The following is a 13,931-nucleotide window of genomic DNA, read 5'->3' on the forward strand; positions in this document are numbered from 1 at the left end:
ATCCCTCAGGCCTCCTGAGCCTCAGTTTACCAGCAACAACCCCCGCAAAACACGAACAGAAGCCTGGTGTGCTCCCACCCCACTGCCACAGGAGCTGCATCCCTGTAGGAACGGCAGACGTGCCACAGCTCACGGGACCTGCCAGAGCCCAGAACTATAATTTCCATCTCCCTCAGCAGGAATTTCTTGTTTGCCAGAGGTTTTTTCACAACCTGCCACACGTGCAGAGGGAAAGACTGTGGAAGTGTTCTTGTAATTACCGACATCTTGTTTCATAGGGAGCTGCTGGCTGAAAGTATGTGAGAAGCATCATCCCTGCCCAGACAGCACAGCATTGGGGAAGAGTTTTCAGACCCTAGCAGGAGGCAAAAAACGGTATTTAGCAGGGTTGGCAAAAGAGCATTCTGTGTTGCCTAACAAGGGGCAGTGCCCAGCACTCTCCCAGCAGCATGCTCCTATAGGGCCCCAAGGAACAGCCACAGAAATTACCATCTTTGGTGGTATTAAAAAAGTCATGGACACTGTGTGGTGCTTCTGTGGCTCGTAGCTACAGGTGACACCCAGCTGCAGGCTGGGGCTACCCCTTACGAAGGCTGAGTAGAGCCAGGCGGAGGAGCTGTTTTCTCCCTTTCCTGGCCCTAGAGATTCTCCAAGGTTTCTATTAAAATTCTTAATATCTTGCTGTGTAAGTTCAGTTTTTGATTACATCTTCCAGTGCTCTTTGGGTTTAAATTGTTATCCTTTGATCTTTAGTCACTAGTCTTTTATTTTACCTGGGAGTCATGGGAACACTGGTTAGTGATACAGTGCATTGCATCATATACCAACCAGCTGTGAGACAGACATACGTGTGTGTGTGTATGAATGCACACACAAACTGCATATACAGTACTCAAGTGTTGGTTCTATTTGTGGTTTTGACTTAGTCGTAAACTATACTTTGATCTGTCCTGGGCTGCTTCATCCCTCAGTGCCTGTGTATCTGTGCATCTGTAAGACAGTGAGAAAAAGAAAACATAAAACAAATGCAAAACCTTTTCTTTGTTACCCTGGGATGACTCATCAGAAGTCACCCACATAAATGATTTACTGCATCTTCGCAAATCAACACAAACAGTTTTTCCCCTGTTTTACAGGATGTGTTTGAGAAAAGCACAGCTATTTTTCATAACCTTTCCCCTGTGAAGTCTTTATTAATACCAAGAATCTCAGGATTAATTTAATCTGAAGGAGAGTATTGCCCTGAGGGGACTGTTGCGCACCTTGATGATTAGGGATAAGTGCAGCCTTGCACTGGAGGGAATGCTGTTACTCTCAAGGAAAGCATTATTTCTGTGGCAAAGGGAGATTAAGTGAGAAAACGTCTGAGAAACACATGAAAGTTTTCATCTGTTGCATGGGTTTTATGATTTGCAAGATACAGCATTGACACAGATAAAAACATTTTGAAAATTCTGCATGTTGAAAATGTAAAACGTGTACATGTTATAAACATGTTCTCTTTTATCATATCAATGCTGTGTCTTCTGCTTGCTTAGTCTGAAGATCTGCTGGACTCCATCCCACTGCTGAATGGAAATTTCCTTTCCACAGGCAGAAATCCCAAGGTTTGCCACCAACCAAGAGAAGATTAGAGCTGATTCCATATGTCTTCCTTGCGCTTTGTTATTTTGTAAATCCCTCAATACTGAGCTGAGCTTTAATTAAAAAAAACAAACAACCACAACTCTGAAATTGACTTTGAGTAATTACTGGAGCTGAATTTGGGTGATATGTACAAAAGTTTTTATTTATCCAGATGTTCCATTTCATTACACTGAAGCAGAGCAAATCCCAAAGCTTCAGCAGAATGTAACCCATGCAACCGCCAGTGAAAAAAAATGTGTGTTGGGGCCTTTCTCGTACAGGACTTTGTTCCACTCCGTGCGTCTGGCCCTCTCTCTTCTCCACAGCCAGTTCCTGCTGGGGAAGCCAAGGCGCCATCAGTGACTCGAGGCAGCCGAGGTGAGGCCGCCCCGTCCCCACAGCAGTTCTGGCTGTTGGTTTGGAAACGGTTCAGGAACGTGCGCTTCCAGTCACCGATTTGGTTCAGCGGAGATTCAGTTTTTAGTCAATCCCGGGCGTTTCTCTGGGCTGGGGACGGACAGGAGCAGTGTGAAGTCGTGACTCCGAGGCGAGGTGGGACGGGAAGCGCAGCGGGTCGGGCTGGGCGTCACCCCGGCCCATGTCAAACTCTGCAGCTATGTGGGAGCGGCTGGTTTTATCTGAGAAGAACTTCCCTGAGATGAAGTATATTCTCTCAGGTGTAAGCTCAGTGAAGGAATTACAGCAGAATGTACGTCCTAGACATTTCTGATTTTTATAAACCTGATTTATAAGGACTTACACATATGCAAATTACAATACTGTCTCTCCCAGATTCTCCAGCTGTAGGCTCAGATTAGTCTGTGAGTAGAAACTGCAAGTAAGGAAAACTTTGACGAGCTCTGTGCGAGGTGAGACAAAATAAAATCTGTGTGTTTAGAAGTAAACTTTGAAGTCTTTATACACCAGAAAGTTTCAAAATCAATATTTATGCTAATAAAGTAAAACGCATACCTTTTAAAAGGCAAACCTTGGGATCTCTGCCTGTGGAAAGGAAACTTCCATTCAGCAGTGGGATGGAGTCCAGCAGATCTTCACACTAAACAAGCAGAAGACACAGCATTGATACGCTAAAAGAGAACATGTTTATAACACGTACAAAAATACGGGTATCGATATATACAGAAAGAAAGAGTAAGGACTTGAATTATTGCTTTATAGACCAAGGATGTTATCAAACTATTTGCTCTTATCAACAAATAGGATTTCCATAACTGAAAACTCCAATTCCCACTTCCTGAACATTTTGTGAACAAAAAGAGTAGAAGAAGAAATGAAATGAGCTTGTCCATCTTAATTACTGTTGGCATGTTAAAACAGGGTGGGACTGCATGCTTCAAACTAAAAAAAAAAAAAGTAAATTCTGATGGTGTTGGTTTTGGGAGGGACAGAACAGAACAAAAACTTGTGGTGAGTTTCTTGGTAGACCAGAAGAAGAGGAGGAAAGAAATTAAAGAAACAACTTGTTTGACTGGTTTTTATACTTACTTTTAGAATTTTTTTTTTAACTACCCTAGATAAAAATCCAATTACTCAAGAGATTTTGTACTTTGTTTTGTAAATTTGGTGAATGACTCATAAGCTTGCAGTAGTACCATTATGCAAGTTACACTAATAAAATATGTATGCTTGGCAAAAATTTCATCTGATCCTGCCAGAATTCTGAGCACCTTTTTATTCAGAGGCATTTGACGTCAACTGGTGCCCTTTGGAGATGGAGGATTGTAGGGAAAAATGAGTCTGTGATTCTGGATTCCATTTTTAGACCCAATACCTTGAATTACATGTAAACATATCCATGAAACATATCTCTAAATGACTATTAAAGCATTAAAAATGTTTTTAAATAGTTGTTTACCTTGCACATTATCACAGTAAAGAATCTGTGTTCTTGATGTGGCTGCCTGCGGCTGCTCCAACCGATATACATTGACCAAACTGTCTGTCTGGACCATCCATCATTCCCTGCATCAGTTTCTGATCAGCCCCGTGCAGAATTCCACTGCCCACGCCACATAAAATCTCACCAGGCTTCAGTGGGTTTGTTCACTTGCAGATGCTGTGAAGGAATAAGCAGAAAAAGCAAACAGAAAACACAACGTGACTTTGAAATTACACACCTGTACACCAGTGAAAGACACAAGTAAAACTTATTTTTTCCAAATTGCAGATAATAAGTAGACTGACTTGGATAATTACGAGCAACTCCTCCACTCAGATACCCGGATCTTCACCCAAATGAGCAAACTGCTGGAGTGGTGTTTAGGCCTGAAGTAGTTCAGGAGCTGACTCGAGCACTCATGCTGTCTACGTGCTTTACATATAAAAGTAGTCTAAGCTAGTTAAGAATAAATTTATGCAGAAATTGCCAATAAACAATGGTTTCTTAAAGCAGTGGCAAATGAGAGGAGCCTTCTAAATAGAAACAACAGTGCCCTTTGCCCCAGAGCAAGATTTCCTTGCAGGGCTGGAGCCCAGCTGTTTTCCACAGCACTGCAGACGCTCGCAGCAGCTGTGGGAAGTGGAGCAAGCGTGCAGGTCTCCTCCTCCTGCACCTACCCGGTGCTCAGATCCCATCTACGTGCCTAATTTCTTCCTAGGAGAGCTCAGAATGGATGACGTGCTTCTGGACCAGCAGAACCCTCAACACCCAGCATGACGCAGACCGACATCACCACGGATTTGATGTATTATTGCCTCATTACTGTGCAGCTCCACAGCTTTAATTACTGTCGGCTCCAAGTGCTTGTCACCAGGCACGTAGCAGTGAGAGGGGTGAAGCTTGCTGAAGGCTTCCTGCAGCTCTGTGTCAGCAGGGAGGGCCTGCTGCCCGCAGCCCAGGAGTGCAGGACAATCTGTTAGGCCTGTCAGAGCGACCCTGGATAACAGAGCTGTCAAAGACACGCGTTACACGTGGCTTTCGCCTCCTCCGGAGCACCTCGCCTGGGTGCACAGCCCTGCGAGATGGTCCTGTGGAACTGCTCTACACTCCCACGGCCAGACGAATGCAGAGCTCGGGTAGAGGCTGGGTGCTTAAAATTCGAGGCAGGTGACCCATCGAGTGGAACGCAAAACCCGTCCATGTCGCAGGCTGAAACGCTTCCGGAGACCAGCCATAGATCCGTGCAGAGCTGATCAGACAGGAGGAGCAGGGACTGACTGCCTCAGGCAGAGGACGCGTGGGAACCCTCCTTCCTCTCCGGAGGGTAAAGCCATTCCCCGAGGCCCCGAGGGGTTCACCCCCACCCACTCGTCTGAGAGCACAAGCACTAACTGGGTTTACAGACTTCCCACTAAAGTATCTTAGTCCTACTGCCTCTCCCCTGGAGGAAGCAGGGCATAGCTGCTTAGGCGGTGAGCATTCCCTGAACACTCAGACGTTTTTGCTTCCTCCTGCCCATGCGCAGGAACGGCTGCTGCAGCTGCCTCTTCGGAGGAATACAACCCATCCGACGGCTGTTCCACCCAGACAGCCTAAACCCGGGGTCCCCCAGCCCGCAACACCCCAAACGCCCATTTCTGTTACTTAAGCCGTGCACAAAAGAAGACCCGGGCGAGACAAAGCTGGTGAGCCCTGCCAGTCCCCCCGCAAACAACCTCCGTGGTTTGCACGTGTGTGCACCTACACACAGCTACCAAGCAGAGTGTTTTGAACCCCTTTTCCCTGGAGGTTGACTTCACGTCATTCACCACATGGTCCTTGCCGTAACGCGTCAACAGTATTTGCCACACGGCTTCAGTCACAGTTTGTCTCTTCACCGAGGTGGCCTCGGAGAACCACTCTTGGTAAAAGTATTTTTCATTCCATCTACACATCCACATGAATGGGAGATGTGGTCAAACAAGGCTCAGGATTGTACCATTCCTACTCATGGCTGATTTTCCAGCTGTTGATCCAGGTGTTTTGGTTGTGCTTAATCTTCCTGCAGCTTTCACTGACCACTGCCTGTTCCTGCGGTGTTTTGAACGAGCTGCCAGTACATCCCAGGCAGCTCATCTGTGCGAGGACTCACATAATCAGGGACATTCGGGACTTACTCTTAAGAAACATCAGACCCTGAGAGCTTTTCTGTTTAATAAAATGAGCATGGACACTGACCCGCAGGATACGTGACCCGCTTCAAAACCGAGGGCACTCCCGTAGCGGAAAAGTGTCCCTTGAATTTTGTGACAGTTCAGAATGGGGTGAGGGACAGGGCTGTAGGCAGGGGCAAGAGTTGGGGTGCCAGATTTGGGGTGCCAGAGGAGCTGGGGTGTCAGAGGAATTGGGATGCCACAGGTGTTGGGGTGCTGGAGTTCAGCTGCCAGAGGAGTTGGGGTGCCAGAAGAATTGGGGTGCCGGAGGCATTGGGGTGCCGGGGCCGCTGCAGGCCCCCACCCGCCGCCTCCATCCCGGGGGAGGCCGTGGCCGGGCCGGCCCGTCGGGAGCCGCCTTGGCGAAGGCCCCAGCGCAGGGCCGCGTCCCCGCCCGAGGCTTTCCAAGCGGCAGGGCTGAGGGACCGACTTTCGCGAGGAAAACGAAAAGTGTCTGTGCATTTTCTTCCCCCTCAGACCTCGACTTTTCTGAAGAACAGGCACTGCTCTCCCCGCCGGCGCTGGCGGGCCGCCGCCTCCCGCCCCGCTCCCGAGCCGCGGCGTCCGGCCGCGTTCCCGCTTCCCCCCGGCCGCGGCCCCGGCAGGAAGGGGAGGGACCGGCCGCCGGGAGAGGCGGCGGTGGCGCCGGGACCGCTGCGCGCCCAGACCCGCCGCCCCAGGGCCGCTCGCCCGGGTCCCGCAGCAGCGCCGGCGGCCGCAGCCCCGGCGGCAGGAGCCCAGCGCCGCCGCCATGTCGCAGCCCGGGGCGGGCCCGCGGCCGCTCCCCGCCGCGCCCGCGGGGGTAAGGTGGGGCGGGGGCGCGGGGCCCGGCGGGGCTGGGGGGTGCGAAGGGGTGGGGGGCTGTTTGAGGGGGGGTGGGCTGTGAGGGGTGTGTGGGGCTGTAGGTGTGCGAGGCTGTAAGGGTGTGTGGGCTGTAGGGGGCTGTGGGCTGTAGGGGTGCGGGGTTGTAGGGGTGTGTGGGGCTGTGGGCTGTGTGGGGCTGTAGGGGTGCGGGCGGTGGGGCTGTAGGGGTGTGTGGGGCTGTAGGGGTGCGGGCGGTGGGGCTGTAGGGGTGCGGGCGGTGGCGGGCCCCGCCGCTCCTCCCCGGCCGCCCGCTGTGGGGGCGGAGGCGGGCGCCGCCCTGGGGCGGAGGCGGGAGCCGGGGCCGGGCGCGTCCCGGGCCGTGCGGGCGGCGAGGAGCAGCGGCAGCGCCATGGCCTTCGCGCGGTGGTGGTACGCCATGGTAAATACGGGGCGGCCGGGGACACCGCGGGGCGACCGGGGCTGCGGCGGGCGGGGTGCGGTGCCCCGGGTGCGGTGCCGGGGAGGCTCCCGCCCCTCGCCGGCCGTGGGGCTTAAGAAGGGATAAGGAAAGGGTTTTGCGGTGACTGGCGGCAAATCGGCGCTTGTTTTAAACTCTCGCTCAGTAGTTCTTGAGGCCAGATGAGGACGCGGCGTTCCGGGGGTGCCCTTCCGTCATCCCCCGCCGCTCTCCTGAGAGCCACGCGGAAAAACGGGCTTTTTCGTGCTGTTGCCAGTTTTTGTCATCTTCTGAATAACGCAAACTCGCTCGCTAGCCGGCGAAACGAGCGCTCGGTGAGAACACTGCGATCCGCGGCAAAAGGCAGTTTTCATGGGGTTGTTTCTGCCGTGGATAAAACCCCGCAGAGCGCCTCAGCTCAGAAGCGTGTTCTCAGCTGCAGGTAGGTGGTGGAGTTGCCAGGAATAGTTGTCGCTTGCTAAATACCCCCCAAGCCAGCCACAGCTCTCTGATGGCTCTGTGTGGTTTGGCTGGACTTAGGTCGCTACTCATTACTGTGACAAACCTGCAATTGCATTTAGAAGTCTTCTTTATAATTTATTAGTCATATGAGGAAACAGTTGGTGTCTCTCTGGAGTAGAAAGAAAAAAAAAAGTTGGCCTTCTGTTAAAGTTTTACAGAAAGTAGGCGTTGTGCAAGGTGGCTTTCAGAGGAAACATCACTTTAATGTATTTCCTAAATACATAATCGGGTAGATGTTGAATTCACAGCTGCACTTTTAAAGTGGTTTAAGTAGCTTGGATCAGTGTTGAGTGATGTTTTCCTGTGTCATTTGTTACACCAAGTCAGATCGGTGGTACAGCGTGGTGGAGGTGACAGCAGAGTCACAAGGAGGAAAGTTTGGGGATTGCTGCGTTAAGTGATGACACCAATGTCAAAGGCCTCGGTAGTCCGGGGTCGCTGAATCCAGGGTGAGAAAAGGGACAGTGTGGCTGCCTGTGATCAGGTGAGGAAACCCCTCCTGTGCATGCTCCGATGGAAACCTGTCGCTGCAGTTGTTGGCACCTGAGTAGCACCCGCAGGCCTCCACGTGAGGCTGGAGCCCTCCCCACCCCGTGCACCTGTGTCACACGTGGCGCTTTCATCCATGGTCTGGAGGGTGAGTAAGCGAAGCTGGAGAGGTGAAGGAAAGGGCCAGGCCCAAAAGAGATTCACTGGTTGTTCTCCCGAGGTTTTTACAGGCTGGTGTGTTTCAAGCAGAATGGGATGGCTGTAAGAAGAATCTAGATCTCACCTTCCTGTCCGTACATAGTTCGGTTGTAGTTCTCCTGACACCTCTTTCCATCCGGCAGTTTTCTGAGCAGCATCAGAGGTCTCCCTCCGCTTTCTTCCCAGTTGCGACTGAACACGACGGTCAGGCCGCTGTCCACCTCAAATGGCACGTCTCCTTTAATATCTGTACTGCAGAGCTGGTTGCCTTCAGCCCAGAACCTTCTCACCCACTGACTGAGCGTCTCGTCGCTGCAGCCCTCCGAGATGCTGCGCAACGGCTTTGAACCAAGGGCTCGTGAGTGCTGGTGGGCCCCCAGAGGTTTAGAAGGAATCTCTTGAAGCAAGACCTTTAGCTGAGGTCTGGTTTTCACAAGCGCAGGCTGAGAATGCAGCCGTGTGTTCAGTTGTTGGTATTTCACTCCGTGCTTCTCACCTAGGCCAGTTGCTTTCTTTATGAATGCTCTTTGAATCAGACGTTAAAGGTGTGTCCATAAAACACCAGTGTCAGGACACTTGTGCCCTGAAGAACAGGATGAAGATCTCAGGATAAACGTTCTCGTTCATGATACTTGTCCATTTTGTGGACATGCCATTAAGGGTGGGTTTGCATTTTTTGTTTTTAGTCCAGTTGGGAGATGGTTTGCGCCGACTTAAGGAATTGTTGTTAGCTTGTTAGTTAAACTAGAAATGTAACTTCAACTGTACACTCAGTGGTTGTGTGGCAGAGCTGGAGCTGCTCCTGTCCCGAGAACGGTCGGTGTGAGGTCAGTGGTTGGAGTAGATGATCTTCACGGTCTTTTCCAACTGAGATGATTCTGTGTCCACTGACATGGTTACAGATACATTTCTTCAGCATTATAAGGAAAGATGACAGAAAAAGAGAAGTGTGTGCCCAAAGGAAAAGTCAACCCTGTTGTCCACTTGGGACTGTAAAGGAGCAGTGCATGCATACTGTCCTAAATAACCTGAGCTTAGACTCTCGCTAAGCAGATTGATTTATTGGCTTTGTCTTATTTACATATTTATTTCTTTATTAGACGGGTCAAACCTTGAAAACACAGAGCAGAAAAGAGCTGTTGAAGGGCATTTTTGAAACAGGGTCCCTCTCCTGTCTTAAGCATCGGCTGTTCAGGGAACCGGCATAGTCTTCTCGGAAGGTGTCTTGGGAAGTTGTGCTTCCCAAGGCCACCTCCTCGGGGTGGCAGACTTTCAAGTGAGGTAATACTTCCGTAGGCTTTTTTGTTATCTGAGGCCAGAGAGTGTCAGCACTTAATGTGTACATAGTGCCTGACTCCAACTTACTGCAAAAAAAATGACTTTGGTCAGGCCATACGTGCTTTGTTCCCACGGTCAAAATAGTATTTGGCCTTTTGGTCAAAGTCTCGTTATTCTGGGTGCGGTCTGACAGCCTTCTGGAGGGAAGACAGCATTTAATTTCTCTCCACCTTGAGTGGCAGTGTTGTGTCCTTGTCCCAGCCCATTCCTTGTCCTCTCTGGGCGGTGAAGCTGCCCCGGGGTCTCTCAGGGATGTGGAGTTGATCTTCTGCTGGAAGGTGTTGGAGGGAGCCCTGCCAGCCCCTTCTGCCCTCCACAGCCCGCACAGACCAGCCTGCTCCGGGGCTGGGAAGACACAGCGGGCAAGGGCAGGGGCCCTGACACCGCAGAGGGGACACTGAGCTCCACCTGCCCACTGGGACACAGCCTGTCCCGCTCGTCCTAGTCCCAGGACTGGGACCGGTGCGGTGTCCTGTCTGGTGGCGGTGCGAGGGCGAGGAGAGGGCTTGGGGAGGAAGGGCCACACTGGATATGGCCCTGGTAAAAGTCTGGCACACTCAGTAGGATCTAAGTGAGGATCCTGCATTCTGCAACTTTGTTTAATAAAAGAAAAAAAACTAAACAAAGCTGGTTGGTGTCGCTGCTGTTTAAGCTCTGTCTGCGTTTGAAGAAGCAAATGAACAGAAGCAGTAAGATCCACACAATGAGCAGAAAGACGTGCTCAATTTATGAGGTGAATTAGCTGGATTTGGGGTAGCACTTGGCTTTCAGAGTGTCGCCATGCCGAGGGCGTTGCTTGAGGAGAGAGCGCGCTCTACACAGACGAGTTTAGCTGGGCAGGAGCCTTCCAGCAGTGCAGGCTCTGGGGCTGCCACTTGGCCAGCGAACGCACGCTCACCGGCGTTGCTTTTATTGGGATGTATGTGGTGTGCTTTTATTGCAGCAGTAAAAAGCACAGATAACTGGGTTAATTGTGTCTATACCGAAAGTGCTATTATAGAGCAGTGAATCAATTCATCTCTCATCTGAAAAGACAACCTACGCGACTCGTTTTTCCCTTGAAGAGGCACAATTGGAATACGAGAAGAGCACTTTCAATTTTAAAACTTGTCAAGTATCGCAGCCATGCCCAAACTCATTTTAAAAACTTGAATTATTAGAGGTTGTCTGAACAATCTTCAACATTTTTGTCGCGTACCACCATAATGGAAAGAGATGAGAGGCATGCTATTTGGCTACTTTTAGTTTTATTTGTTCATTCAGCTATAATATTTTCCCAACCTGAGCGCTGGTGAGCTTGAACACGTTTCCCTTGAAGAAGGTGCAGTGATACATGGATCATTACTTTCTCCCTATAGCCATGTAAAGAAAAATCTGTAGGAAGTCATTACTTCATTACTCCTGCTGCTCAGCCCTCAAAGCAGAAGGGAATAAACAGGCCTCAAATCATCTCCTGTCTTTACTTAACAAAACAAACCAGACAGGAGTCCTCATTCCCAGATGTCTCACTTGCCGGGGGAAGTTACACTAGCTGAGATATTAGATAATTGTTGTATTATGTTGCCTTTTACATTCATGGTAAAATGTCTTGCTTTTTACTTTTTTTTTTTTTTTTTTTAATTCTAAAGCTTACACAGTATGCGTTTGAAAAAGATGTTTTTTGAGGGACCGTATTCAGCACTTTGCATAGAGTAAAACACTGAACAAGCTGTGTCTTTCTGTATGTTGCTGCGCGTGGGGAGCAAACGGGATGGCACATCAGGTCTGATGGAAGCAAGGGGTTTAAAGTCTGGGAGGGGATGAAAGCTGCGGGAGGTTTGGGGAACCTGGAGGAACTGTCTTTCCTAATGTGGACCTGTGTCTGAATGGTTACAGCGTTTATTTTTTGTATGTCAGCAGCAGAGTTCTAGGAATTATAGTAACAGGTTTCTCCCAGGTAGGGAGGGATGGGCATAGGGAGCATCCTGACGACTCTGCGGAACGTTGTTCAGGTGTTGGCTTGTGGCTCGTGGTTGTGACGTTGTGTTGGTCTCTCTGAGAGCTCCTGTGGGGCCCACAGCGTTGCCGAAGCAAGTATTGGAGAGGGCTGTGCTGGTGAGGAATGAGCGATAAGCTCAGTATCTTCCAGAACTTTTCCCAAGAACCATCATGTTACCTGTACTGCCCGGGAGGTCATGACTTCCTGACTGTGATTTTGGTTGAAGTTATCCCACAGGTCATTTAGAAATCCTCTCCATTAGCAAGAAGGAAAAGTTAGAATGTTCCCTTCTGTTGTATTGTGGCAGGTGAAAGGAATCACATGTGCTCTAAGATGTTCTGGAATTTCTCTACATAGAATTTATAATTAAAGATCTTAATAACTACCCATCTATTTTCTCTACTTACAGCATGGTGACAAGAAGGCAAGTGAAGCTTCTTCCAAACCGGAAGAGAAAAAAGCAGAAGCAGCAGAGGTAAATTCAAGTATTTGAACACATTAAGAAGAAAAGTTGATCGTGAATTTCCTCCTATACAGATTTCTGTCCTTTGATAACAAAGTGGTGTTTTTCAGATAATTATCTGATGACCGTAGTCACTCATTATTCATTCCAGGAATGTATAGTTTTGTCTTGTGCTGCTTGAGCCGCCCACTGAAAGTATTTCTTTGCCCTGTTCATCCTTCCACAAATATTTTGTGTTAGTATTGGTGGAAATGGTTCCAGTGCCTGTCCTGCAGACACCCTGTGGGACTGTTTTGCCAGTCATGAGGCCTAGCATAAAGGACACAGCCGGCATAAAGATGAACCAATAACCAGATTGTATTTGATACAAAAGGGTCAGCACATGGGTGAGTGCTGGGGGTACAAACAAGCCAGATTATACATAATGGACATCAATCCCACTGACCCCAGCAACGACACCGCACGACCAGCAATGGGTGGGATAAATGGTGAGATGCAGTTTCCCATAGAAGGGACGGGAGACACCCGAGTCAACCAGCCAAACACATCAGAGCAAGGAAGCCACACACTGAATCTCTACACAGCCCGCGTTTACAACAGCCAGACCTGAGTGGGGCCCAGTCCCAGGGAGGCGGGAGGTCCTTCCCCAGCAGGGAACTCTGCACAGGGCATCCCCCTCACACACAGACACTGCCCCTCCTGCCAGGGGTCCCAGCTGTTCTCCCTGCGTGGGACCCCTGACCTTGGGTTACTCACTGTGGGACCCCTGGGGCTCCTTTACCCCATGGCTCTGTCTGCCAGGCCGCCCCACCCTGGGGGGAGCCTAAAGGGAAACTCACCCCCCTTTGGGAAGGGCTGTGGGAATCACCCCTATGTCAACCTTAATGTGGGGCTGGGGGTTGAAACCCCCGCATTTCAGGGACACACCCAACAATCCTGGTTTTTCGATTGTCCGTAATTACGGGCGAAGAGAGCGCACTGTGACACTTCCCACCTTGCCTGTGTCCTGGCCTTTCTTCCAAAGATACGAACCCTAATGCATACATCGATGTTGCACGCCTGGGCTGCCCCCTTACACTCTTGCAAATAGGTGATCAGGGCTGTATTTTAGAAAAAACTGATTTTTCAAGATACTGCTTCCTTGGGAATGGGCATTTAGGAGTTCAGGAGTCCCTGCTGGGTTAACCTTGCGTCTGCTGAAGCAGCAGCGTTACAGCCAGCCCAGCGGCTGTTGTTAACAGCCAGAAGCCGTTTGTTTGTTTTTGCGGGCGGTGCAGGGGTGGTGCTCGGGAGGGTCCCCTCGAGGGTCTCCTCTCTCCGGCCCTGGTGTCTGCTCGGGGGTGGGTTCCTGTGCGCTGCAGGGATGCGGGTAGGTGATGAAGGGGAAGGTGCCAGCACTGATCTCTGGTGCCCCCGCAGCCTCTGCTCTGCTCTTCCCCAGGGAAGGCTGGCAGCGGGTTCAGAAAGGAGAATTTGTCTGCTTTTCTACTCCCTGGCTTCAAATGCCAGTCGTTGGTACAGGGAGGCCAGGAATAGGTGTGCCCGGTGCCTGAAGCTGTTTGGAAAATAACTTTGTCTAAGCTGTGGTGTGTCTGACTGCACTGCAAATCAAGGCCAGTGAGGGCTTTTATTACCGTCCTCTGAAGTAGATGATTAAAGCAATTATCTTCCTTTCCTGTCCACATACCTCTCTAGCCTGGGAACGAGTTCCTCCTTTCCTCTCCAGACCGCCGAAGATTTTCTTAAACAGCATTGTCCCTTTATACATCCTCAGTTTAATGCCAGATTCCTTGACTGCTCGTTGTTGCTCTTTAACATGGAAGTGCTGACTTCTGCCTGGGAAGGGTGGGAGTTGAAGCCTGTAGTTTGGGTGGTGGAGGTACTATTTCTGACCTCTCGCCGGGAAGGTGTTTCGAGCTAGAAGAGAAGGCTGTTACTAAGTTTATTGTTCTGATGCTTTTGCT

The 13,931-nt window shown here is 50.2% G+C and overlaps 1 protein-coding gene across 5 annotated transcripts in view; it reads left to right on the forward strand.

Annotated features, from left to right (window-relative positions):
• Positions 1-6,399: 6,399 nt before the first annotated feature.
• CAST (calpastatin) overlaps positions 6,400-13,931 on the forward strand; it is a 58,315-nt gene continuing 50,783 nt past the window's right edge. For 4 of the 5 annotated variants that reach the window (XM_074933264.1, XM_074933271.1, XM_074933265.1 and 1 more), the window contains exons 1-2: positions 6,400-6,520; positions 11,914-11,979. In XM_074933264.1, coding sequence (XP_074789365.1) covers positions 6,470-6,520; positions 11,914-11,979 — 117 coding nt within the window. In that variant the 5' untranslated portion in view covers positions 6,400-6,469. Of the gene's footprint in view, positions 6,521-6,874; positions 6,962-11,913; positions 11,980-13,931 lie in introns of those variants that run through there. The other variant, XM_074933266.1, reaches the window with a different exon arrangement.

The sequence above is a fragment of the Athene noctua genome, chromosome Z, assembly GCF_965140245.1.
Source record: "Athene noctua chromosome Z, bAthNoc1.hap1.1, whole genome shotgun sequence".
In the NCBI taxonomy this organism is placed as follows: Eukaryota; Metazoa; Chordata; class Aves; order Strigiformes; family Strigidae; genus Athene; species Athene noctua.